This window comes from Notamacropus eugenii, chromosome 2 (assembly GCF_028372415.1).
Source record: "Notamacropus eugenii isolate mMacEug1 chromosome 2, mMacEug1.pri_v2, whole genome shotgun sequence".
In the NCBI taxonomy this organism is placed as follows: domain Eukaryota; kingdom Metazoa; phylum Chordata; class Mammalia; order Diprotodontia; family Macropodidae; genus Notamacropus; species Notamacropus eugenii.
Genome location: NC_092873.1, coordinates 253,403,587 through 253,430,235, shown reverse-complemented (window position 1 = coordinate 253,430,235; position 26,649 = coordinate 253,403,587). Strand labels below are relative to the sequence as shown.

Here is a 26,649-nt window from a genome sequence, read left to right as displayed (position 1 = left end):
CAAGCATTCTTGATGAAAAGACCAGAGGTGAATAGAAAATTTGACTTTCAAACACAAGAATCAAGAGAAGCATGGAAAGGTAAACAGGAAAGAGAAATCATAAGGGACTTACTAAAGTTGAACTGTTCATATTCCTTCATGGAAAGATAATATTTGTAACTCTTGAAACTTTTCTCAGTATTTGAGTAGTTGGAGGGATTATACACACACACACACACACGCACACACACATAGACAGAGGGCACAGGGTGAGTTGAATAGGAAGGGATGATATCTAAAGAAATAAAATTCAGGGTGAGAGAGGAATATATTGAGAGGAGAAAGGGAGAAATGGAATGGAGCAAATTATCACTCATAAAAGAGATAAGAACAATCTTTTTCAATGAAGGAGAAAAGGGAGGAGGTGAGAGGAGAAAAATGAAGCTTACTCTAGTCACATTTGGCCTAAGGAGGCAGTAACATGCTCACTCAATTTGGTATGAAAATCTATCTTACACTACAGGAAAGTAGGGGAGAAGGGGATAAGCAGGGTGGGGGGGATGACAGAAGGAAGGGCAAATGGGAGAAGGGAGTAATTAGAAGTAAACACTTTTGGGGAGGGACAAGGTCAAAAGAGAGGATAGAATAAACAGGAGGCAGGATAGGATGGAGGGAAATATAGTTAGTCTTCCACAACATGACTTTTATGGAAGTCTTTTGTATAACTACACATATATAACCCATATTGAATTGCTTGCCTTCTCAGTGGGGATGGGTAGAGAGGGAAGAAGGGAGAGAAGTTGGAACTCAAAGTTTTAGGAACAAATGTTGAGAATTGTTCTTTTATGCAACTTGGGAAATAAGAAATACAGATAATGGGGTATAGAAATCTATCTTGCCCTGCAAGAAAATAGAGACGGGGAGAAGGGAGGGAGCGGTGTGATAGAAGGGAGGGCAGACTGGGGGAAGGGATAATCAGAATGCTCAGCGTTTTGGGGTGGGGGGAGGCAAGAGATGGGGAGAAAATTTGGAACTCAAAATCTTGTGGAAATCAATGTGGAAAACTAAAAAATAAAATAAATAAATGTAAAAAATAAAATGAAAAAACTTTTAAATAGGAAAAAATGTACAAATAAGAAAATTTAAAAAAGATAATAGCACTACCCTGCATTTGTATAACAATTTGGTTTTCAAATGCCCTTTTAAAAATATATATACGTGTGTATACATACATACATATATATATACATATATATATTCATTTCAGTAGCGGTGGATGGAGTTGCTGGGCCTGGAGTCAGGAAGGCCTTAATTTTAAAATTTAACATGGTTCAGGATTCCTTGCATCCTTACTTATTTGGTTCAACACTTAGGACCACACTCGTAAATAGCAGGCGGACCAGCCCCCAGGTTTGACACCTCCGAGGGGCGGCGCTAAGGTCATGCTGATCACGTGCCTGCTGGTATCCGCGCGAGAAGTGGAACACGAGAGCTAGGGGTTGAGGGGGACGCCCATTAACTCCTTTCTTACCAGGGACCTAAGTCCAAGGCAATAGAGAGAGGTCACAGAGCGTGTGACCAGCGTGGAGGACTCCTATCTCGTGAGTTCAGAGAGGGCTGTACCAACTCATGGAGATAGATAGGGGAGACCGGCTTCTGTCTTCAACACGCTACAGGGGATACGACCACGACACCAGGCAGTTTACTTCGACTCATTCACAGTTTTCTTTAGTTTTTTTTTTCCTAACATGACGGGATGGATAAGTGCCCAGATCCTCGAACTCCTGGACTGCCAAGCGTCGGTTCCCCCCTCCCGGGGTTGGTAGTGAAGGGCGGCGGGTACCGGGAGGAAAGGGGGCGGAACCGGAAGGGGCGGATACTGCCGTCCTTGGTGTTGTGATCCCCAAAGCTCTGCGTTACTTTGTGCGTGTGTGCTGCTGGGTGCTCGGGGAAGCTGCGGCACGGCTGGCCATGGCGATGGCGACGATGTTGCGCAGAGTTATGTGCAGGTGAGGGGAGGGATCTAGGGTCCGCGGTCGGGGCCCGTGGCTCCCTTTGGCGCCCCTCTCCTCGTGCCAAGCTGCCAGGGACGGGGTCACCAGTGGTCAGGGGGCACGCTCGGGGCCCGAACCGAAAGCGCAACCCTGGGCCTGCCGCGGGAGTGGTGCTTGCCCTGTGGCTAACCCTACCGGGCCTGGTCAGCGAGGCTTTGCCCCGCTTTGTGTTCTCTGCCATCGTTATGTAGGCTTCCTAAGGCCAGTGACTTTATATTTCAGTTGGCAGTGCTTAGTCAGTCAGTGTCTGGCGCTTAACAGGCGCTTAACGTAGGCTTGATAAATGCTGCTGCTTGGACGAAATACTGTGGCGAATATCTTCCCTCCTCCCGCCCCCCTCCCGCTGACCTTTGGGCTGGAGCCTTGTTAAGGACCGCCCGGTTTGCTGAGTTAGAGCGGTTTTGGAAGATAACCTTCGCCTTGTGCTGTGAGACCTGTGTTGCTTGGCAGTAATCTTTTCCTTGTTCTAGATTTGCAGCCAGAAGGGAAGAAGAGATAAAAAAGCACATGTGACTGGTCCGACCAAACTTAATGCAAAATGTCCACGTGCGCTTTAAAACTGCATCCCTGACTCTGGCGCGTGGTAGGTGAGACCCGCACCGGGGATGTGGAACCTGCGGCCTTGTAGGTCCTTAAAATCGGCTCTTTGACAGAATCCAAACTTCCCTTAGTAAAAGAATTGGTTCTCTTAAACTTGGACTCCATCGAAAGGCCGCATCCAAGGACCTAGAAGGGCACATGTGGCCTTGAGGCCTAAGGTTTCCCACCCCTGTTAGATGAATTCAACCAGTTAATATTTATTTAGCAATGACTCTTTTCCAGGCACTGTACTAAGTGGAGGTTACAAAAAAAACAGGCAAAAGGCCAAATTCCGCTGTAAGAATAGCCAAGTTTGTTTCCTGGAAAAAAAATCTTATTTTTTCTGAAACCCATGTGCACAAGAAACAAACAAATGTGTAAAATTACTAATCCTTTCTCTAGGCTTAAAGGAAACGAGATATATTGGTTATTTTCCAACCTGCTTTATAACTTTGTGGACAAACACTACAGTTTAATGGAAAATCTTGCTTATTTAATGTAGTGACCTTTTTTTTTTAATATCTTTGCAGGAGAACCAGTAGGTTAGTACCAGCTTTGGGGTGCTTGGGCTCCAGGCAAAAACACAGCCTCCCTGATTTGCCTTACGATTATGGTGCATTGGAGCCTCATATTAATGCACAGATCATGCAGTTGCATCACAGCAAGCATCATGCCACTTATGTGAATAACTTGAATGTTGCAGAGGAGAAATACAAAGAGGCCCTGGGAAAGGGTATGTGAAGCCATAATTAATATTATTTTAAGAAGCTGAGTAAATTGTAAATGTTGAAGTGGAAACACTTAGTGACATGTTAAAAATGCTCTTGCGTTGATAAATCACTGCAATCCTTTTCCTTTAAGTGATTATACAAAATTGTGAAAACCTTTTTTCTAATGATATGGTCAATTCCAGAATAGGACTTTAGCCTGATATAAGCCACTCATCTGTTTTTTCAGCCCAGAAAAATTTAAGCTTGAGTTTCTGAAATCTACTCATACTTAGATTTGACTTCCAACCTGAATTAAGCATAGTTATTCTTCTAACATTTTGGCTAGATATCGCTGGTATGTGTAATAATCAGCTCATAACTTTTTAAAGTCTAATAAAGAACTACTTTGGTTTTTGTTCATGTTAGCATTTAAGAATCGTGACTTGTCATACTGTTGGAACTATTCCAGACAGCTCCAACCACGCCTAGAATACTGAGGTGCTCCCTTATGTAGAGGCAGATATGAATAGAGGTATCCCTGGTCTTTAGACACAAATTCAAGGTTGCTCATATGAATTCTTCTCCAAAATAATCTATTTCTGTTTCCTAAAGAGGCCTCTTTTTGTGAAGTTGAAATTTCTTAATCAGAAATCCATTTTTGAGCATACTAGACAGAGGGATTCTAGTACTCCAGGGATTTGTCTGCAGGCACTGATTCATCTGAGAAGGTGGTTTGGGCAATTACTGGTTCTACCAGTTGGAAAGTTTCACATGTAAACATCAGTCTCTGGTGTTTGGAGGAGAACTTTTTAGTTCCTCTTTTTTGTGAGGAGAAGTCATGGCTAACTATCCTAATGGGTTGTGATCATAATAGCTGGGATCAGTTTGGTACCTTCAGACTTTGTATTGCTCCTCTAACTTTACTAAAGTAGGGGTTAAAATTCATGCTGAATATAGCTATTTTGTTATATATTGAAGTGGGTAAACATTTATTTGACATTAGACACTAAAAGACTCAGGGGTATTTTATTTAACTTAGACAAAAATTTGTAATTCTTGAAAAATTATCCTTAGTAGTTATTCTAACTACTTTAGTAACTTCGGTAGTTTTTTGTTCAAAGTAGTAAAAAGTTCTTTAGTCTCTACAGTAAGCAATGATTTGTACGTTATATTTAATGTCAGGTTCACTTAGATTGATAAGATACATGGTTTAAGAATTTAAGTATATCCCATTTGTATAAGAATTTCATATTTACCAATTTGTTTAGTTGACTTTTATCTGAACTTGAATCTTGACATGTAAGTTTTTTTCCAGAGCTGAATTTTTGCCTTATTAGCTAGTGGCACCTGCTGGCAAAATGTGGTATTGAAAACTAACTCTAAAAGTGTAGATTCTCAGGAAAGAGCGAATTGATAACCTTTAAGAAATTGTGGAGAGGATTCTCAGTTGTGGGAGGAACTAACTTAGCGAAAAGCTGATAAAATGTGTAAGTGGAAGGGGATCCCATAATTGCAAATTTGCTGCAAAATTACTTCTAGCACTAGTGTATCTGGCTTTCATCTTAATCTTTGCAAAGTTTAAAAGTACACCTATTGAGATGTTCCCTGTGGGGAGAAAGTTTCATTTTTTTTTAATTTAGCAAAGGAAATCACTGGAAAAATGAGATTTGCTTTATGATCAGGATTACTGGAAGATAACTTTTTTAAAGTGTCAAGAATAATTTATTCAGTCTCTGCGCCTTGGTTTTCTCTGCTATAAAATGAAGTTTTACCAGATGACCCTTGAAGATCCTTCCAGTTCTACATCTAGGATCTTTTTAAGTTGCAACCTGCCATGCCCATCACTTTCATCTGTGATTTGGGGGTTGGACTAGATGCCTCTGAGGTTTCTAATAGCTTTCGATTTATGATCTTGTCCTATCATGATCTTACATATTTTAGATAGACGTATGACAAAAGAAATTATAGTAGGAGTGTTAAACACCTCTTTTCTTATACTCATAAAACCCATCTCTATAGAATAAAAATATGTAAGAAGCAGCGTGACATACGAAAGAGGGCCTACTTGGAAACTGAAAGAGCTGAATTCAAAGTCTTATGTGGCCTTGTTTAAGCTTAACCTCCCACTACTCCAAAAAACTTGGACTGCCCTGTGCAGATGAATTACTCAAACTAGTAGCTCTGTCTACTATTATAATGATGAGTGTTTAGGTCTGTAACCCCAAAAGCACTTGTCTAATATTTTCATTCTTCACAGTGTTAGTACAGTGCTGTGTGTAGAATAGGCATTCAAAAATATTTGTTGAATGAATTATCAGTACTGCTTAAAAAGAAAAGAAAAACCAATAAGACAAACTGCTAGCTTTGACAGGACTTGCAACAAGAAAGAATATCTTGGGTTTAGTCAGCTTGATTATTGGGAAAGCCTGTTTTTTATACTTTCATTTTGTTGAGTATTTTTTAAAATTAAAAAAAAAATTTTCCTGCTAATTGATGTATTGTTTTTCTGTAGCTATCCCTTTAACGAAGATCTAAAAAAGAGGGGAAATAATTCAGCAAAACTATCACTGACCATCTCCCATACAATATGCCGTATTGTACATAGTTTTGTACACATATTAACATCCATCTGCAATCATGAGAAGGAGGTGCATTTTCTCAGCTGTTTTCTGGAACCGAACTTAGTCTTTATTATTATTTTAGTTACTTTTTTTCTTTATGTTGTAGTCTCTGTGAATGTTTTCTGGGTTTGTTTGCTTTGCATCAATTCATGTAAGTCTTCCTATGTTTCTCTGATTTCTTCATATTCATTGTTTCTACTTAACAGAGTTGTAATGTATCATTACAGTTTGTTTAGTTATTCCCCAGTGAACACCTACTTTATTTCCAGTTCTTTGCTTCTGCAAATATTTTGATGTATATGGAACCTTTCTATCTATCTTTGACCCCTCTTATTATATTTTATTTTTTAGTATTCACTGGCTATTACTTTTATTCTACACTTTGGACCAGCTTAATAAATTTTTCGAAACGATGGGCTATGGAGATTCCACAATGAAATTTCAACCTTAATCACAGAATGTTGACTAATTTAAAAAAAAGACCATGATGCTCACTTTCATTTTGACATAAGGTCTTTCATGTTTTTCTTAATAAACCTAGTTAGCCCAGGATCATCAAGGAAATAAGGTATTATATGTAAAATAATTTTAAGTACCAAAGCTAGTTTTATTTTGATGGAAATTATATACTACCCTGTCCTATTGAAGCGTGGTGAAACAACATTAATTTGACTTATTTGATTAAAACTAACAGTTATTGTACATTATGCTGCACGTGATATAATAATTCCCTGCCTTTATGGTGCACAGATGCCTTTTAAAAACAATCTGTGATAGGAGTTTTGATCTGAGCCTGTGATTTCACTGGTGTAAGGACTCCTGGTGAGGAAAGTCCTTGGACAAATGCAGATCAGCAACCTGCTTGCATCCTGCACTGTAGAGTAAACACTGCCTGGAGAAATGAGAGGCTTAAGTGACTTGTGCAACATCAGGTAGCCAGTATGTGTCACAGGTGGGACATGTGTGAGTTCTGTTTTTCAAAATTGAACTTAATGATTGAGGAGATTGCAAGTGCTTTGGAAGAATTGGAATTTTTTTAAAAAAATTTACAAAAATAGAGACCAAGAAAGGGAAAAACATTGGCTCAAATCTTTTTTTTTTGGTTAATGTTGTGTGTGTGTGTGTGTGTGTGTGTGTGTGTGTATACACACATGTACACACACACACTTCAGTTTTATTTTTAAATTAAATGTTTTACTAAAAACTTAACATTAAACATAAATACTACCAAATTTGTTTGGTAACTATTTACATTTGTTAGTTTCAGCCCAAATATTAAACATTTTTTTGTTCTTTCTCATAGTTATCATTAAAATTCCTTGCTATTCATTCTCATTCACTTTTCCTTTTATATGATTATAGTTTGTATATCCTTCATTCTTCCAGTTCTGATTTTTTCTCACTTTGAATTGTTTCCAACAACTCTTTGCAGATTTCTTTGTATTTCCCATACTTGTTAGTCTTATTTGCTTTATGGTATTCTAATAACAATTCTCTTTTTGGGGTACAGACCTATGATTTAATTGATCTAAGGAATTTCTGTTTAGGAAACTCCTTCCACTGCTACAGATCAGCAACCTCTTTGTACCTTTGTCTTAGCAAGTTGATGATGTGCTGAGAAGGGATTGTATGCTCTGACTAAGGTGTTACAGTATAGGATTTGAACCCAGGTCTTCTTGACTCCGGGGCTGACCTTTGTTCATAATGACACACTGCCTTTATAATTCCATTATATTAATGTATCATTATTTAACTGCCCCTCATTTATTTGACATTTCTATTTATTCCATTTTTTGTTTTTTAAAATGTTGCCATGGAAATCTGATCCTATAGCTAGTTTGTTTGTTTTTGCCAGCGCTTTCAGGGTGTGAACTCACCAAGAGATTTAATGGGTTCAAGGGTATGATAACATTTGTAGTTTTTACTGTCTAGGCTAGATTGCATTCCAGAGATTTTTGACATGGCAGCATTTTTCAGTGAATAGTGTGTGTAGCCTTTTAACTCCCAAAATTGTTTGTTGGAAATTTTCTTAAAATTTGCATTATACAGTTTGACTTTTGTTATTTGATTTTGTGTGTAAAGTTTGATCTCTGTAGCAAAAGTATAAATTTTTGAGTACAAAGCACAATGTCTTTGTCTCCTTCACAGTGCCCAGCAGAGTGTTTCTGTTGAATTCAAAGTATGTTATGGGGCAACTTTTTCCTTTATCCCCTTGTATTCTTTACACGGAGTATAGAGTCATAGGCATTTTTTAGAATCATAAAACTAATAAAGGTGATCTAGATCAGTCCTTTCCTTTTTTAGATAGAAGAGAGTTTTGAGAAATTAATTTTTGTTTGCACTTCCCTTTTCAGGTGATGTTACTGCTCAGGTAGCTCTCCAGTCTGCACTGCGGTTCAATGGTGGTGGTCATATCAATCACACTATTTTCTGGACAAATCTTAGCCCAAATGGTGGAGGGGAACCCAAAGGTTTGTAGTGTTATGTTAGTGATATTAACCATGTTTTAGTCAGGAGAGTAGTAACGGTTATTTTAGTTAGAAGTTACATTAGATTTTCACTAATCGTTAATGGTCACTCTGTTGAATGTGGTTACTTGGTACTAGAAACACAAAACCGCTTTTTAAATTTTCCAAATTGAGAGGGGGAGAGTAAATAGGTACAGTTACTTGAATTCAGAAAAAGAGGTGTCCCACTCCCCTCCCCCCAAGTACCTGTGTACAATCAAAGAAACATGGAAACAATAACTGATTATTTAATACTGGGCCAGTTTTCAGATATGGGTTGCTTAAGATGTACAGTTTCAAGAAAACTCCTTGTGTCAGTCTTAAGATCTGACTCTCTTTCTGGTCAGCATGACCTAAGTCCTTAGTTAACTTTAGGCCCAGCATTCTATGTGCTTTGCCACCTAGCTGCTACTAATTACTTCACATTTAAATTCTGCTGTCTACATTGTGCTTCAGATGGTGATATAGACTAGCCATGTGTACTCTGTGAAGTGGGTAAGGGTCAGGGGGCATGTTCTATCTCAGGAAATGTAATAAAAAGTTCTGTACTTGATCAGAATGGCAGTGCTTATTGTGGTTCATTTTTTTTCCTAATAGGGGAGTTGCTGGAAGCGATCAAACGTGATTTCGGTTCTTTTGAAAAATTTAAGGAGAAGTTGACAGCTGTGTCAGTTGGTGTTCAAGGTTCAGGTTGGGGTTGGCTTGGCTTCAATAAGGAGCAAGGACGGCTGCAGATTGCTGCTTGTGCTAATCAGGATCCTTTGCAAGGAACAACAGGTTAGAGATCTAGATGAAAAAGGATTAAACATTACAATGAGAAAAGATGGCAGTTGTAGGAAAATTAGTAGAGAAATACTTTAGAAGAACATCAGCAATGTGTCATGTAACATATATAAAAATGTTGCCTAGAGTAAAGTATTTTTTAGAGCAGCAGCCTTTTTAAAAGTTAAAAAAATTCATAGACTATAATAAAAAAGGTACAATTTTATAGAGCAAAACTGGCAATGTCTTAGATTTTAGTATATAAAAAGATGTTTGTATTAATGAGATGATATCTGTAAAGTGCTTTGCAAGCGTTAAAGCCACCCTATAAATGCAAACTATTATTATTACCTGGTGGATGGGCCCTGGTCTGCACATATACTTTCATGTCTTAAAAGTCATTATCATTAACTGAAGCTCTAGGATAATTTCAGGACATTAAGAATGAAACACAAGTCGTTCTAATCATTACCTGTTTGGCTTTTTGCTAGGACATATCTGTAATGAAATTAGTGATATTGACATTACAAGAGGCAGTGACATTGGGGATAAAGCATTTGGCTTGGAGTTAGGAATGTCGGGGTTCAAATTTTGCTTCTGCACTTATTAGCAGTGTGGCTCTGGGCAAGTCACTTAACCTTCATATGCCTTAGGTTGCCAGTCTTGGTGCTGACAATCACAGAACATAGTAGCAGTCTTACAGATGCTACTATTGGAGGGAGTAGACCACTGGTTTAACCTAGTGATATAAAACTGCTAATTTATACATGCTATGAATCTCCTCCTTAACATTAAAGCCACATTTTTATGAAATGTTTGGCTTTTTGTCCCCTTGGGTCCATTTCACTTCCTTTGTTAATACATAGTTTCCACTAGTATCTGAGACATACTTGATTTGTTCGCTATAAAATTAACCCTGGGGATCAGATCAAGGTTCCTATGCAGCTATGAGTCTTTAGTATCTGCTTTACAGATGTGTGGGCTCTGTTAAAGAAAACCTATAGACAGAAGTCTGTATGTTCATATAATGCCTTACGGTTAAACAACATTTTGTATATCTTCTTTAATTTTCATAGCAACTCCAGGTGAGGTAGCATAAGTATTATGATCCCTATTTTATAGATGGAGCAATTGAGACTCAAAGAGGTTTGCTTGCTATTGTGTTTAATAATAAACAGTGTTGACTCGTAAACCTCATAAGGTCTTTTGACTCCAAGTTCAGGGCTTACTTTACATTATCACACTGTCTCCATAAGTGTTGAACAACTTTAAAGATGCTTACATTAAAATTGAGGAGGTTGTAATTAGTCCCTTGAGGACTTTCTCTATTTTCTTGCAAAGATGTTTTGTCAGTGCTTACAGTGTGCTTTTGAAAATTGTTAAAACAAGTCTTACTTAATGATTTCCTCTCAGTTAACACTTTCTGATTATTCATCACAGTTTTCACAAGTGTTCAGTATGTGGTCCATCTGCAAGAATTAATAAGTGCTTACAATGTGCCAAGTACTGTGCTAAGTGCTGTAAATACAAATGCCCTAAAAAGAAAATCTCTGCTCTCAAGGAACTTACAGTCTAATTGGGGAAGAAACAGCAGATAAAGGGAAGCTGTAAGGGGAGAAGGGAACAAACCACTTGTTTGAGCTTGGTAGAGGAAGCCTGGAGTGCAGAGACTTGTCCTGCCTGGCTGCTTGATGAGTTCTCACATTGTGTGAATGCCTAGATTGCAGTGAGGCTTCAGGATGGAGAGCTAGTGTAGCCCAGAGGTTTAAATAAACTTTTGCAATTATAGGATTTATCTTAAGCAGGTTTTTCATTTGTATGTTTAATGGAAACATTAGCAAAAGATATTTGAAGTATAATTTGTGTGAAGCAGGGAAGATGGGGAGTCAAAAGGGAAAAATGTAGAAGTGGAGACTTTCCATTTACTCACATTAACTTTTCTCTTTTCTTTCTGTAGGTCTTATTCCTCTACTAGGAATCGATGTGTGGGAACATGCTTATTACCTTCAATATAAAAATGTTAGACCTGATTATCTAAAAGCAATATGGAATGTAATTAATTGGGACAACGTAACTGAAAGATACTCAGCCTGTAAAAAGTAAAGCCTTGGTGTACTCACTGTTCGAGCATTGGCTCTTGTTAAAGCTATTTTTGTAGTGTGTGGCACTGTTATTTGTTAATGAGTTATTCTATGGAACTTTCATGTTACCTGTTAAAATATGTGCACTTAAGGAATTTGATTAATGCCATGAAAGAGTTCTTATTTTCAAAGCTTTTTGGTTTTGTACAGTTGTATGCATAATAACTTTAGGGACTGAGTGAGGGTCATATGAATGTTCCGGGTAGACTAGGTGTTAAATAAGCATGACTATTGTCGTGATTTAAAAAAACACCACCACAAGTAAGTACAGTCCAGATATTTAATTTCCTTCTTGTGATAATTGCTTCTAGAGAGTTCTTTAATCCTGTGGTATAGTAACTATAATACAATTTGTTCTTCACCCTGATTATCTAATGGTAAAATCCGTTTAAGAAAGTGACCTACAGTGGGGAAGGAGCAGAGGGAGAGAAAGAAATTGAAACTCAAAATTTAAGAAAAATGCATATTAAAAGTTTTACATGTAATTTGGAAACATGTAATAAATAAAAATATATTTAAAAAATTAAAAGTTCAACCAAAACCAGATTCTCTTTTGTACATGATTTTTAAAAACAACTTTTTTTTTTTTAATGTAGCAGTGTCTGTCCAGAGTTCTGTTGTAGAAAAACCACCTTGAGGCACAGGTTTGAATATTATTGTTTCATACAGGTTATATCACAGTTATCCTCTCTTCCACCTAGATTGAGCTTTCCCTTGTGACAGGATAAGGTATCAGACACAGACTTTTGTCTGACAACATACACAAAATTCTGTCTTCTGTCTCTGCCACGAGGGAAGGAGATAGGATGCATTATCTCTGCTCTGAGGTTGCCATTGGTTTTTCCATTCCTCAGAGTTCAACTTCCTCTTAGAGATCTGTTCATTTTGTTTCTGTTGGCAAAGATGACATAGTTTTAATGTCATAATGTTTTGAGAATCCTCTGTCTACAAATACCTTAGCAATACATGATGTATATCAGCATTGCTTCTGACTGAATTTATGGCAGTGCCTGTCTTGTACATTTTTTTTTTTACATTAATGATCAGACAGCTCTTCTGTTACTTTAGAGTCAGTGGAGAAAATAACAGATTTTATTTTTAATTAGAGTGCAGCTATTTTCTTTTTTTAAAAGTTAAGGTAGGTTTAAATCTTTGGTCATGTTACAAAGTTTTGGAAGTTTTTACAAGAATACTGACTGCTGGGATTGTGTGTGAATTTTATATCATTACTTTCTTTTAATGACTAGGCCTTTGGAAATCATAGATACTTTGAAGTAAATGGCTACAGTAAACTTCTGGCTTCCAGGGAGCTCTGACATAAGTCATGTGAATACAGCTTGCCTTTATTTACACCTTGTTAAATGAGACCAAATTAAGGAAGTCATAGAAAAGCAGTCCTTTTTGACAAATGGTCACTTGACTACAGATGGCATCTAAAGAAGAGGTCATCTTGAGATAGTAGTTATGATACTTTTTTCCGGTATCAGTTGGCTTAAAACAAGATTTGAATGGTTAGTACCTTAGTATACTTAAAATCACAATTTAATACGGGACTGGTTAGTAGTGACTTGATAACTTAGATTTTAAATGGAATATGAATCCCAAGATTTGGTTATCTTATCCCACATTTCAGTAGAATTTGCTTCTTGATGGGAGGTATTGGGTTGGCGGTTTGTAACTTAACCTTTTCTTGTCACTGACAAAGCCTTAGTCACCCTGAGAACAGTTAATATCATCTCTTCCTGTGGCTGCCAGGGTGATAACTCTTCCTTATTTTAAGGTGTATTTTGCTCCATTGTATGCCTTATTATGTCTTGAAATCTGTTTTTTGAAAGCTGTCTTTGGTTAAACATTTTTTGTTGTCATAAATGTGACATTTTTTGACAATAAAAGAATCTGTCGACCACAAAACTTTTTTTCATTTAAAAACTTAATATTCTTGTTTTTGTGTTCTTACCCCTTTTACTGAATATCTGTGGAGAAAATAAATGGCAAGTGATGGGAAAGCTGAAATTTTAGTCTGTGATAACCTATCCAAACTGAGTAAACCATGTTTCCATGCTCAGGTTTGAAGCAAAATTAGCTTCAAATAAAATGAAAATTTGGACTAGATCTCTATCCTGGTTCTGACATTCTGGTTCTGTGATTATTCCTGTGTTTAAATAGATATTGATAATGTTAAGTTCCCAAGTCATTTTTAAAGGCTTTTAAAAAGTGACACTTTAAAATTTAGAAATCCTTAGCTAATGGATGTCAGATTGTCATTAGGACTTAAAAGTAATGCCATATTCCCCTTTCTGAGGTTCTTGGTCATTTCAAGTAGTTTCTGTGGCTTAAATATGTACTCACAGTCCCAGTCTCTTGGTCAATGATCTTAAAGGTTCTGGGGAATCAGTAGCTGCTAATCAGAAGTTCTTCCTGATTTGGCCATTAATTTTCACAAACTTACATTAAATGTCTGCTGTGTGTAGAGTTTTCTGTTAGGTGGTTATTATTTTTGAAGATACTAAGTCTTTGACCTTGTTACACACAATCTGGAGAACAAATCCCCACACGGACAAACAAAACCAAGTGTTATGTCTGAGGAAGCCTAGAAGGATTTTATTAGCAGGCCTAAATATCTGCTAACATCCATATTTTTAATGTACTTATCCAAATCAGAATAATCTCATGGTTTGAGAATAGTAATGTCAAAGGTGAATTTAAAACACTTGTTTTTGCTTTTTCTTGGTGACCTCCTAGGAACTGACCTACAGTCTCAAATTCAGCGGATAAAAAAGGGTGTGTGGTTGATGAACAGTTTTGTTCTTCATTTCAACTTTAAGATTCTTATCATGTACTTAATATAAGGAGAAACATTTATGGGAAGGATCCAGGGCAAAAGATTATCTGAGTTCTCAGATTAAAATATTTGAAGAAAATGTGCTCTGGCAGAAAGAAATGATTGACAAGCTGTGTCCTAGGCATAGACTTTGGGCAGCTATGTGGGGCAGTAACTAGAGCTCCCTCCCTGGTGTCAGGAAGACTCACCTTTCTGAATTCAAATTTGTTTTCAGACACTGGCTGCATGACCCTGGGCAAGTTACTTAACCGTTTGCCTCAGTTTCCTCATCTGTAAAATGAGCCGGAGAAGCAATGTCAAACCACTCTATCTTTGCCAAGAAAACCCCAAATAGGGCCACGAAGAGTTGGATACGACTGAAGAGCTTGAAAGCATAGGCTCTAATGGTGGTCTTCAAGGTGGAGGAATCCAAACTTATTTGTTTTATTAAGTTTGGAGTTATTCAAAGGGCTGCACTTGAGGACCTAGAGGGCCACATGGGGCCTGGAGGCTGCAAGTTCCCCACTCCTGCCCTAACCCAATAGTTCAATCAGATGTTCATTGAACAACCTCCATGTGTTCCCTTACAATTGTCATACTTACTTAAAACACATGGCCTTGTTACACTTTTAGGTAAAGAAAAGGATTTGAGGAATCATCTGTCAGATTCTCTTTCCTTTTTTCTTTGACTTTCTGGGCTTTCTAGACTAACGATTGGGAATTGAGAGAAGTACATTTCTGGGTGGTTGCTTTTTTTTAATTCAAAGAACAAAGGAATATTTCTTTGAATCATTGGGAGGTATGATGTATTAAGGAAAGTAGACTGTCTTCCCCCTCTAGACTATAACCAGTAGGTGGTAGTATTTGTATTTTTAAATTTCACTCTATGAGATCTACACCAGAAATAAAAGGTAGCAATTCTTGCCCAGCTCAGTCTCTATTTTCTGTGTCATAGAATGGGAAGATCCAGACAAAAATGGCACTGGATGAGAAAGTGTGGATAGGTTGCAATCTGCCCTAATGGAGGAAGTGCCCATATCAGTTAGATGCAATGCAAATGATCCCTTTGCTTGGTAACTGTCTTTATTTAGGAGATAATATTTGAAGTCTTTTTTGGGCAGAAGAAGTTAGAAAAACTGCTCCTCTGCATGTGGGAAATGTGATTTATCGTTAAAATTCACAGCCCTGCATTTTCTGAACCAAAAAGTAGACACTATTAGAAGAGTCTCAGTGATACTTACGTTGCATTTGTAAGAATATAATTATTAATGCAGAATTTATTTCCACTTTCATTTTTCCCTACATAATGAATGCTCAGCGGCTGAGTGTTTTAAGTGCCTGGTGTGTTAAAAATATTAGATGGAGTTTCTGTTCTCAAGGAATTGATAGTCCATCATTGACGAGTTTTGAGGTATAGAGAACAGTTTGAGAAAATGAGACATATCTTATGTTTGGTATGATACCTAGCATGCTGCAGACTGTTCAGCAAACATTTTTAAGCACCCATAACACTTTCTTTGGGGGGAGGGATGATGGAAAGCCTGTTCTTGCCTCTCCCAACTCCCCACTCCTCCATCGTGCGGCATATATCCTCTGATGGCTTCTGATCTCAGCCAGGATGACTCTTTTAATTGACTGCTGAGTCAAAACTTCATAGTTATACTAAAGGAGTGATCCCTGCCCCTTAGGCCTCTTCTTCATGTTGTTGGCCTTGAAGTATAAGGATGACTCTGAACTCTGGAGGTTTCACGGGGGTATACCCTTCCTCTCGACTGTCCACATGCTGTGAGATCATGGCATTCTAGGCAAGTCCATGTCTGAGATGAGGCCGCTTCCTGTTTGTGTCTTTGTTTTTGTAAGGGGCCTTGTGAGATCTCAAAAGGCAGCTGGTGGCTTCCCTTTTCCAAGTATCTAAGCATCAGGGTGCCCATACTGGAGCAGTTATAGCAGATGTAGTACAGTCAGAAATTTTCCTCCCACAAATGAAGGGAGGAAACCCCGAAAGGGCTACTTCATTATCTCTAATAACCTGGAGAATATGCCAGCTGTACTTGAGACTCTTTACCTTCTCTTTTAGAATGCAGACCAATCCACATTTTGAGTACATAGTCAGTTGGTGTGGCAGAAATATTCCACAACGGTCTGTGAAAAATTTACCTTGCCTTTCCTAATGACTAGAACTGTGATTCTCTTTCTTACTAGTAGGTTCCCTGGAGAACTGCTGTCACTAACTGCTTTTAGGTGATTCAGTTCTAGAGTTGTCATTTTACTTCTTAGATCTTTAGAATCTCAACACTGACAATCATGCCCAGTTTCCTTTATTTTTCTCACTAGACTCTTACTTTTTCCTACTGATTTTTTGTAGTCAAATTTTCTTACCTTGTTTAATCAATTGCCTTTTTTTATCTTCCTCGTTGGGTCCTTCACCTTCTATTCATTTTCATTCTCAGGTCCTTTTGCTTGAGTGCCTTTTTTCCTCTCATATCCTTCATTTTGATTCCTTCTTCAGATTGTTTTTCCCCTACTGTAGCTCTCTTTTCTTCTTTCCATTCTTCCTCCTTTAGTTTAATCTCTTCTTCAACTTTTCAAAGTCTTCCCAAATTTGTCCCCTTTTGTTTCATTCTCAGACCTTTACAATCACTCTTCATGTCAGTGTGATTTGATAACACTGAAATCATTTTGCAATAATCAAGAAACCTTCAGGCAGATGAAGGGGAAGATGAATCCATAGACTCCTGTTACAGGAAGGTACTTTGAAAGTTTATCTAATGGTAGTTGAGCCAAGAGAACTGCCTGTATGGAGGCATACCGGTTCCCACCTATCTTATTCCAAGAAAATGATGAAATTTGACCCTGATGGAATACTTAACAAGAAATACAATGAGAAATCAAGAATCCAATGGGAAACTATAATAAGTAACCTCCCCAGAATGGCACAAAAAATCATCCAGAAACCCATTGGCAATAGGAAATAGGACTGTCCATTTCCAGTACCCATATTTCAGCAAATCCAGCATCAGTACAGGCAAGTCAGCAAGCAGCCTCCCATTGTGACCACTGATGGGTCAGAGACAAAAATACTTGGAAAGCTCTGTGTACAGAAGCATCAAAGGCAGAGAGCTATTCCCCAGAAGGCCCCAGGGTGGTCAGAAAGACCCCAGGGTGGGGACTTTGGAAGCCATTAGTAGTCATAGCAACAATTAGGTAGCAAGATTCTTGAGTCTCTAGCTCTTTGAATATCCTGTGTTCCTAACCTCAAAGATCCACCAAGTCTTATCATTTCTACATTCACAACACTTCTCATATATGTCTCCTATCAGCTCACACAGCCATCTCACTGGTGCAGGTCTTCACCACATCATACCTGGATTATTGCAATAGCTTTTTAGTTGGTCTCCCTGTCACAAGTCTCTCCTCAATCTAGTCCATCCTCCAATTAGTTGCCAAAGTGATGTTCCATTGGTTCACCCATCCATCCATCCATCCATCATCCATCCATCATCCATCCATCCATCCATCCATCCATCCATCCATCCATCCATCCATCCATCTCTTCACTGAAACTGAAATTAGAGTGAAACAAAAGAAAGAATGTGAGGCATAAGCTTAATAAAATAATTAAGGAAGAGATGAGGGAAATTGGAACTCTTGAAAAATTAGAGCAACCATTCATGAAGACAATGTACAAAATACCAAGGAACTTTAGTTAAGATCACACACGACCTGGCAGCTTCTAAAAACCAGAGATCTTAGGATACAATATATTAAAAGGAAATTATATAGGTGTAAAACTAAACATAATTTATTCTGAAAAGCTGAATATAATTGTGCTGGAATAAAAAGAAGTAGATTTTTAATGTCCTGGAAGACTTTCAAACATTTCTGATGAAAAGACTAGAACTGAGTAGAAACTTTGAAATGTAAACATAAATGCAAGCATGGAAGAGTTATTGTCAACATCAAAAGAGTGAATTAATAAATTGATGAAATGGATGGGGTGTTTGGGTGCCTGTGCTTGGATAATTCTAAAATCACATTTCTCTCTAAAAATCACATTTCTCCCTGGCCTCAAAACACTATCCCAAGAAGTTTCTCCCCAGCCCAAGGGCAGCCTGCCCTAGAGCTCTCCTCAGAATACAGTAGCCAGCTGCACCTACAGAATTTACTAGTTTGAATCAGCTGTGTACTGGCTGAACTGGCTGTGTCCTGGGTCATAAAGATATTTACTATTCACTGACCAATCATATGTATCCTAGACTTAGACATATGTTTACTCCCTCACGTTTATCAGAGTCTAAGAAGACGTTGATGGGGGCAGCCTGGGTATTTCTCAGTCAGCTCTGACCATTAGTTGACTTAGTGACTTTTCAGGTCTAAAACTACATCTCCATGTACCCCCTCTTGGGTTATTTCCCAGTGAACTATGAGTAAAATACCTGCACAGTAGATACTAAAAGTGCATGTTCCTTTAAGAACTAACTACTCCTTAACTACTCGCTAATCCTGCTCTGAATCACCTAATTAGTATATTTGGAACATGTTTTACTGTAGAATATCCTATATAAACTGTACCTCTCTAAAGCTGCAGATTCCCTAAGAACTCTAGCCTACTGAAAAGAGTAATAAATCTTTACCACCTTGACTTCAGGAATGCCTGAGTCTGTGTATTTTAAATCATAATAATAATAGCATTAAGTTTACATTTACCTAGTATATTGTTTACTGTTTTATTGAGACTTTATTTCTTACTTTGTTTATCTGATTATTGGTATTTGCTGAGGTTGCTTTAAGATTATAATAATAGACTATTTAAAAATAAACATACATGTGTGCAGCGTACCTCTTGGAGCTCTGCCAAAAGGGCTTCACCACAGGATAGAGAAGTCAGAGATGTGGCTGCTTGCAGGCAGGCAAGCCCTTTTCCAGGTCTCTTTAAATTTCCTGGGGCTTCATATGTTTTGTTGTTCAGGCATTTTTTCAGTTGTGTCCAAATCTTCATGACCCAATTTGGGTTTTTTTTTGTTTTTTTGGCAAAGATACTGGAGTGGTCTGCTATTTCCTTCTCCAGTTCTTTTTTACAGAGGAGAAAACTGAGGCAAACAAGTTTGAGTGACTTGCTCGGGGTCACATGGATAGTAAGTGTCTGAAGTCAAATTTGAACTGAAGTCTTCCTGACTCCAGGCCTGGTATTCTATCTGCTCTGCAACCTACCTGCCCTCTTCAGACTTTACCTAAGGACAAACTACCCAGAGTGCTTTTTACCTCTGGGACTGAGAGGGTTTTTTTAGGTAGGAGAAACCAAGTAAGGGAAGATACATAGAGAAGGAAGCATGATGCAACAAAAACTACAGGATGGGTGGAGAATGGTGGGGGTGGGAGCCAGAGCCTTGCCCCTGCTAGAGGGGCTGAACCATGCCAAATGTGGGGTGAACTGAGCATTATTGGACATTAAATACTTCCCAGTGACAGAGGCAAGTCACTGAGGGATCAGGGACAGAATACTAGAGGTGGATGGTGACCAGGTGAGATATAGGAATGGGGACTCTTGCCTTGGGTAATATGGCCTTGGGGACTCTTTTCCCTACCCCCTTCCTACTGGGGGTTGGAGATTTTCTCAGCTGTTATCTACCTTAGTCACTCTCTTTCTTTACCTGTTCCCTAATGGAGAACCGAATGGAGGAGAGGCAAGCTGCATTGCTTCTGAATAACCTCCCTCAACTTGTAGCAGACTTAAAAAAAAACCCCACTACTATTTCTAGAAACTGCACTACTTAAAGCATGCACTTTATTCCTTCCATATCTGGGGGGTTAGGAATGTGGTGCCCCTGAGATCTGGAAAATCCACATAAAATTTTTTGGCCCTTTCTTAGTACCAGAGAAGTCTGAATTTTATCTTTTTCTTTTATGGGTTGTTTATAGTGCCTTTTGTAAAATTTGGGTTGATGTTATACAATATCAATTGTATCAATCAACAGTATTATACACTGCTATACATATAGTTCATGCATTTTTGTGTTTCTAAACCTTTTCTGTGTTGTCTCATCTGCTGGCCTTTGTGTATCAGCTGCAGCTTCCACAAAACTTCCCACAAATTCCCATTTAGTTTCTTATGCTGACATGGGGAAAGTCACATTGAGGAAGGGATAACGTATGCTCAGTTACGTTTGTGACATTGTATTAAAAACTGTATTTTATCAGTGCATATTGGCTATGGCCTTGAACTACCATATTTAATTGCAAATATGGTACATTAGAAGGAGAAAGAGAATGTTTTTGGGTAGATTCCTCCAAAAACATGAACCGATATGGAGTCTGTTTAAACAGACCTATTAGTGCCCAACTCAGCTTATGATAGCAGTGTTCAGCATTTAGAATCCGTTAAGGACTCTGCTCTTCCTCAGACTTTTGCCTTCTCCTAGTCTTTGGTCCTTCATGTTTGCTTTTTTGCATTTCCTTTCTTGGCTTCTACTCACAAGCTCCTTTCAAGGTTAAGATTAAGAAAGGCCCTGGAAGGTTGCCTTTAGTCAAGATATGCAACCTCTGAGAACTTAAAAAGTCAATCCTTTTGACAGATAGCCACACCCCCATATTTCCTTGCTTCATGTCAACATACTCATATCTACATCTATATTATATATGTAACAACTTACCAGCTACTTTCTTCCTATGTATCTGTTTCTTTTGTCATTTTTTAGAATCCATTTACCATTAGAAAGGATGTTATGAATGATGATTATGTTATTGGACCAACCCTGTTTAACCCATATACCTGAACCATGATATTGGATGTTCTATTTCAACTACACCTACTTACTATTTGTAACATTAAAAATATATATCATAATATATAGCATTTATGTTATTATATATTATTACATGTCATGTTTTTATATAAAATATATTAATATAGATTTGTTAATATAAATAAGCATATGAAAAAATACATATTTTCCAATTCCAACTCAGGATACCAAGAATATATCCCCTGCTTTGGGTGTGGTGGTAATCCAAATAATGACAGTGAGTGTAAGTGGAGAAGGGAGACTTTCTCCACTGGCTCTGTGTGACCTTGGGTAAATTAATCTCTCTGGGCCTCAGTTCTTTCCTCTATTAAAAAGGCTTTGGATGAGATGGCCTGACTCTAAGAATCCTTCTGACTTTATCTGTGATTCTATGACATTCATGAATGTTCCTGGGTCACTTGCTAAATCTACATCTTGATACAAGAAAGTTCTCAGATATTCTAAATTATGAAACAAAGGGGAAATTCCCAGTTTGAAGTGAGGAGAGAAATGACTGCCCAGCCACTGTTCTTCTGTCAGACCTTTGTAAGATGGAAGGCTAATTCCTGCTTTGTTATTAACTTGTATGGTTAACCCTGGTTACCTCACCTTGAAGTCAGCCACTTGTATGTCCTTATCTGCAAAAGGATGACAGGGGTGGGGTGAAATATTGCAACTTTTGGCTGAAAGCCTAGTCAAATATTTAGTGAACATAAGACTTTGGAAACAAAATACTTAATTCATCTCTGTTTCAATTCCTAACCTGAAAGGCTGTAATGATTTCTGTGGAAAACAGCAATACTTCAAACCTCACCTTATCACTGCAGGAGGGATGGAATCTTCAAGAGATCTCTATCCATTTTCTGTGTTTTTGGTTTTTTTTTTTTTTTTGTTAAGGTGGAGGGAGGGGAATTTCTTAGAATCCCTGGCAAATTCCCTCCTTGAATAATACCTGCCAAATTGGCTAATGAATCCTCTGAACTTTCCTTACTCTCTTCTCCCTTCCAGACCTGTGGAGTTGGTTCTCTTAGCCAAATGGGACCACCATTCCAATGTTCTTCTGCCCCCAGTGGATCTGGCTCTTAAATGCATTGTCTTAAGTCTTAGGGAGGCAGGAATTCTGGGCTGCTAGAAGAGCCAGCAGCAGCAGGGCCCACCTTTTGCTGTGTTGGAAAAGACCTACCCCTCCCACCTCCCGTTATTAAAAAAGTAAAGAGATCGTTTCTGTTCTAGCAATTATCAGGGCATTTGAGAAACTGAGTAACTGTAGAGAGAAGGGAGAATGTCCGTCTCCCCCCTCCTTCATAAGGAGAAAACAGTCAAATTTCATCAGGATTTAAAGATATCCATACCTTCCAACTCTATAGAGAGAACAACTTTCACGTTTTTCAGAAATTTGTGAAAAGATTCCAAAGAGCTGGAGAGGAATAGGTCTTGAGGGGAGGGAGAGGTGGGAAATAAGACCTAAATACATAAAGCTAAATATGAATAAGGGGAAGATAACAAATGTGAGGGGAAAAGTCTCTGACTATGTATCTATACACACAGACACAGAAAAAGACACACACACAGAGGCAACTAAGAGAACATGAATAACTCAAGACCTGCAGCATGTCAGGTGGACCTCCTGTGGGAAACTTATGGGAAGACATGGTGAGAGAAATAATTATTAATAATGAATTAATATCAGGGGATCCAGGGTTTTTTCCCTTTATATTTTCTCATTCTCAGCTATGTCAAAATGATGAGGTCAGGGATCCATAATGTTGAGGTTTGGCGTACTCAGGACCCCAAAATACTGACACACCAGGTCTTGCTGAATGAATTCGACTCAAGTCTTCTTTCAGTCAAAGTAAAGCAAAGTTTATTAAAGATTCTCCATATTGGGTTAACTCTTAAGAAGACTAACCATTTGTGATGCTTGACAAGTGAGCCAGATAGAATCTCAGCTAGACAAGAGTCTGAACTGGATTGAATCTGAGTGAAGATGGAATTTATATACAGAAAGACTATAGGCGGGATCTGGGGGTGATCTAGTCTTGATGGGACTGGGATAACTAGTGATGTAATCGAGGATGGGAAACACCTGGAGGCAAGTGGGAGGTATCAGACAATGGAGGGCTGGGGTGGGAAGCAGGTGGGGCAATTCTGAGGTAACAGATAATGGAGGGCTAGGTTAAGGATAATAGATTTGGGCATGAAAAGCCAGATTAACTGGGAAGATTCAAGGGGAGTTCAAGGAAGTTCCCAGAGTCTGTACCCCATCAAAAGCAGCCTCTGATGGACAAGGTTGATGAGATTGGGTTAATATTCTCCTCAATCCTAGGCAGGATCCCACCCAACTGGGAAATCTTAGATTTGATTAAGGGCAAAGACCATTTTATCTAGGTGAATTCTTGTCCATTGTTCAACTCCTTAAGTGGTTTGGGTGGAGGATTGCTGGAGGCAGAATAATCCGGGTGGAGATGAGTCTTGGTCCAAGAGAGTGACATAATAAAAGTTCCGATCCCCCAGCTCCTCATTATAATAGTCATTCTCTCATTTTTTTGTACTACAAATTGAAATGGTCTCTTTTATTGATATATTTAAACTGAAAACATGATCACATTAAAAAATCTTAACAGGTAACTATGTTCTTCAGCATGTTTCAGAATGGAGAAGTCTTGCTTTTTTCATTCAGGAGACTGTGGTTAAAGGTTGACAAGACATGAGCTCTTAGTTCGTCTTTCTGTGGTGTTAGAAAACCTTTCCTGGTCTTAAAATTTTAAAGTCAATACTTGAAAACAAAACCAGTTTTAAAGGGATTTAAAAATCCCTTGCATTGGCTTATTACAAATTTCTTTTATAAATAACCTCACCCCCAAACTCTGGAAACTTTATTTTAAAAAAAAGTGAAGCTGGAGGAATTAAAAAATATCTGTCACTTCATTCTCTTCATAGACTCCTCAAAGTTTTGAGGACAGCTGCAGTGTTTGCTTAGTACAAGTCACAAGTCACCAGCTCCTTGTTGGCAGACAGTCTTCTTAATCACTTATCCTCTCCTTGGTAATGTCTGTACTCTGGCTTCAGTTCCCGGGTATTTTTGGGTTCCCTTTAACCTTGTAAATGCCTATTTCTCTCAAGATTTCCTTCAGGTATATCACAGTCTGCTTGGTGATGTTCACTAAATCCATAATGTTGTAATACTGATATTTTTCAAAAGCTGAAAACAACATGTCCAAAACCTGTTGCTTATGAGCTCTAGCTCGCTTTCCCTCTTCTTTTTTTTCTCGTAGTCAATATTGCATTGACGATTAGCCACTGGTTTAAAATTGGTTGTAACAGCTTTGTCCAGCTGTTGCACTACCCTTACAGGTTTCGAAGATTCTTCTATTTGTAACCTCTTTAATCTCATATAGTTTTCACTGGCAGCAGGTCTGCATTCAGCACGTTGGACCACTATTCCTTCCAATGAAAGTTTATCATAACTACTGCTCTCAGAATTTCCCTCAATCTGACCTTCTGAAAGGCTCTGGGTAAAGACTGTTAACGTCTGTCCTCCCACGCTATGCACGAGGAAAGGATGTCTCTAGGAGCACGCACAGAAGTAGGCTTTCCATCAATATCACAGATATTTGCAAGCTCCTCATTCAAAGTAAAAGACATCTCGGTCCTTCCTTGATTCTCTGCAATCCTCAGCTTTCCTACTTCTCTTGTTCCTGAAGCTTTGGCTCATTGCTGAGACAAATACTTTGGAACCTTCACGAGCCACATTCCAGTGTTTTGTTTGGCACAGGTCAAGTCGAGCTTCCCTCGCTGGGCCATGACTGTGTAGACGCAGCCACAGAAGGAGAAGGGACTGCGGGTTCGAGGAAGAAAGTGCGGAGGTCGCAGCTCCAAAGCAGAAAAAAGGCTAGGTTGGGAGAGGGGGCTCTCTCATGAATTGTTAAGCAATCAGAGCTTTTTTCACTTGTCAAGGAACGCCCACTCTTCCAAAAGTATTCACACGATGGGGTGGGGATGGGAGGAGCCAAGGTTCATCTTACTTCCAAGAGTAGCACTGACCTCATTTTATTAACTAGCTGCTAGTCGCAATCAGTAAATTGATTATTAATTACCTAGAGACTATGTCTGTTGGACTGTTCATTCATCACTATGGATAAGAGTCAGGATGGATGGGGCACTGATGTCATGAGATCTATATTGCTGAAGGGAATTTCCAAATCAAAGAGACTGCCCATCTATCTGAATATTTCATATTTGAGTACGCAGAATAAACATAAATTTGTTCATCAAATCATTCAATACTGGACACACAGCTCACCTTTTGAAGGGAGCTTAGGGACAAATGAAAGAAAAGCACAATATCACTTATTTGTAGCATCTGGAAATGCTGCAGTCGCTCAAGCCCTCTTTCAGTCCAGATAATGAGTTTATTAAAACACTGGTTGGAGTCTGTGCATTTGATAGGTACAAGACTGATGTTTTTATTGGGAAAAAGATTGTGAGAAGATTTGGATGGAATTAAGGGGTGGTGAATAGCCTGGGATGGTTCAGAGAAAGGGGCTCTGGATGGGATTAAGGAGTGTCAAGTAAACTAATTAAGTAATCAAGGTGGGCTGGGGTGGGCCAGATGCCTTGGGCAAAGAGTGACGGAAATGTATGGGAAGATTCAGGACTGGGACAGAGGTGTCGACCTGCTAAATGCATATTGTTTATTCCCTTAAAGCTAGCTGTTACATGGCCATGGAGGAAATCTCTTATTAATACAAGAATGACCAGGCTTAAATCTGTTTTAGGACAATCCAAGGGTATCTGTGTCTCTCAGATTTATGGTCTTTATATGTGTTTATTCCATGAGAAAGGAATTTTCTTAATTGAATAGGTTGTAAATACAATAAGATAAGAGAGTGGACAAAATTTCAATTGAAATTATGACCCAGGATATCTGTATTTTCTTTACCATTAACATGCCATACCATAGTATATGTATACAAAATATTAAGATACGGAAAAAGTCCCATTATTCAAGATAATGTTTCTGGTTAAGAGTCTTATAAAGTATGCTAAGTCAGCTCCATCTGGCCTTGTTGACCATAAGAGGTATTCTCTGAGTTTGCTTCAGAGAACAAAGAGACTGTTAGGTTCAGGATCTTGTAATGAATCAATTCAAGCTCTGGCCCTTATTAAAGTCCAAAAATGATATTAAATATTATCAGAGGTGATGGAGAATGAAGGGTGGGTCAGAGGCTACAATGAAAGAACACTTGAAAGGATAATACTAGGATGAGCCTGATGCCTCAGGGGAATGCCAGGGATCTGGGTTCAGGGCCTGGGTTCCTGAAGTTTTGGGGAAAGTCTCACGTGAGGGGTGTTGTTCAGATCCCAGACCTTGTCATAAGTGAACATTTGGATATGAATCAATCTGGATTGTCTTAAGAGAGCCTCCTGTCTTTTATTATGTGAACAGTTCCTCTACCAGTGATAACCACATCCATATTAATTATAATCACCCATATTTACCAGTCATTAATGGCTCATTAGGTTTATTGAGCACTTAGTATCAATCAACAAGTGTTGGTGTTCAAGGGCCTTTCCTGTTTCCTTCAAAGGATCATTCTCCATATACCATCTTTAAATAAATGTAATAAATTTCTCCTAGATCCCCTCTTATGTTTCTACACTTAGTGATCTCTCATCACTTTCCAGAATTC

General features: G+C 38.4%; 1 protein-coding gene and 1 pseudogene across 1 annotated transcript; one reads left to right on the top strand and one right to left on the bottom strand.

Annotated features, from left to right (window-relative positions):
• The first annotated feature begins 1,512 nt into the window (after window positions 1-1,512).
• Window positions 1,513-13,264, top strand: SOD2 (superoxide dismutase 2). The gene is made up of 5 exons (XM_072643832.1): window positions 1,513-1,988; window positions 3,143-3,345; window positions 8,298-8,414; window positions 9,048-9,227; window positions 11,170-13,264. The coding sequence occupies exons 1-5, from the start codon at window positions 1,951-1,953 to the stop codon at window positions 11,313-11,315; spliced, it is 684 nt and encodes a 227-aa protein (XP_072499933.1). The 5' UTR covers window positions 1,513-1,950; the 3' UTR covers window positions 11,316-13,264.
• Window positions 13,265-22,839: 9,575 nt separating this feature from the next.
• LOC140523866 (general transcription factor IIF subunit 2 pseudogene) lies at window positions 22,840-24,760 on the bottom strand (annotated as a pseudogene).
• Between the last annotated feature and the right edge of the window lie 1,889 nt (window positions 24,761-26,649).

Coding starts and splice junctions, on each gene's coding strand:
- SOD2 (XM_072643832.1), top strand. CDS start 1,951: ATGGCGATGGCGACGATGTTGCGCAGAGTTATGTGCAG. Junction 1,989..3,142: donor TTGCGCAGAGTTATGTGCAG/GTGAGGGGAGGG, acceptor ATATCTTTGCAG/GAGAACCAGTAGGTTAGTAC. Junction 9,228..11,169: donor TCCTTTGCAAGGAACAACAG/GTTAGAGATCTA, acceptor TTCTTTCTGTAG/GTCTTATTCCTCTACTAGGA.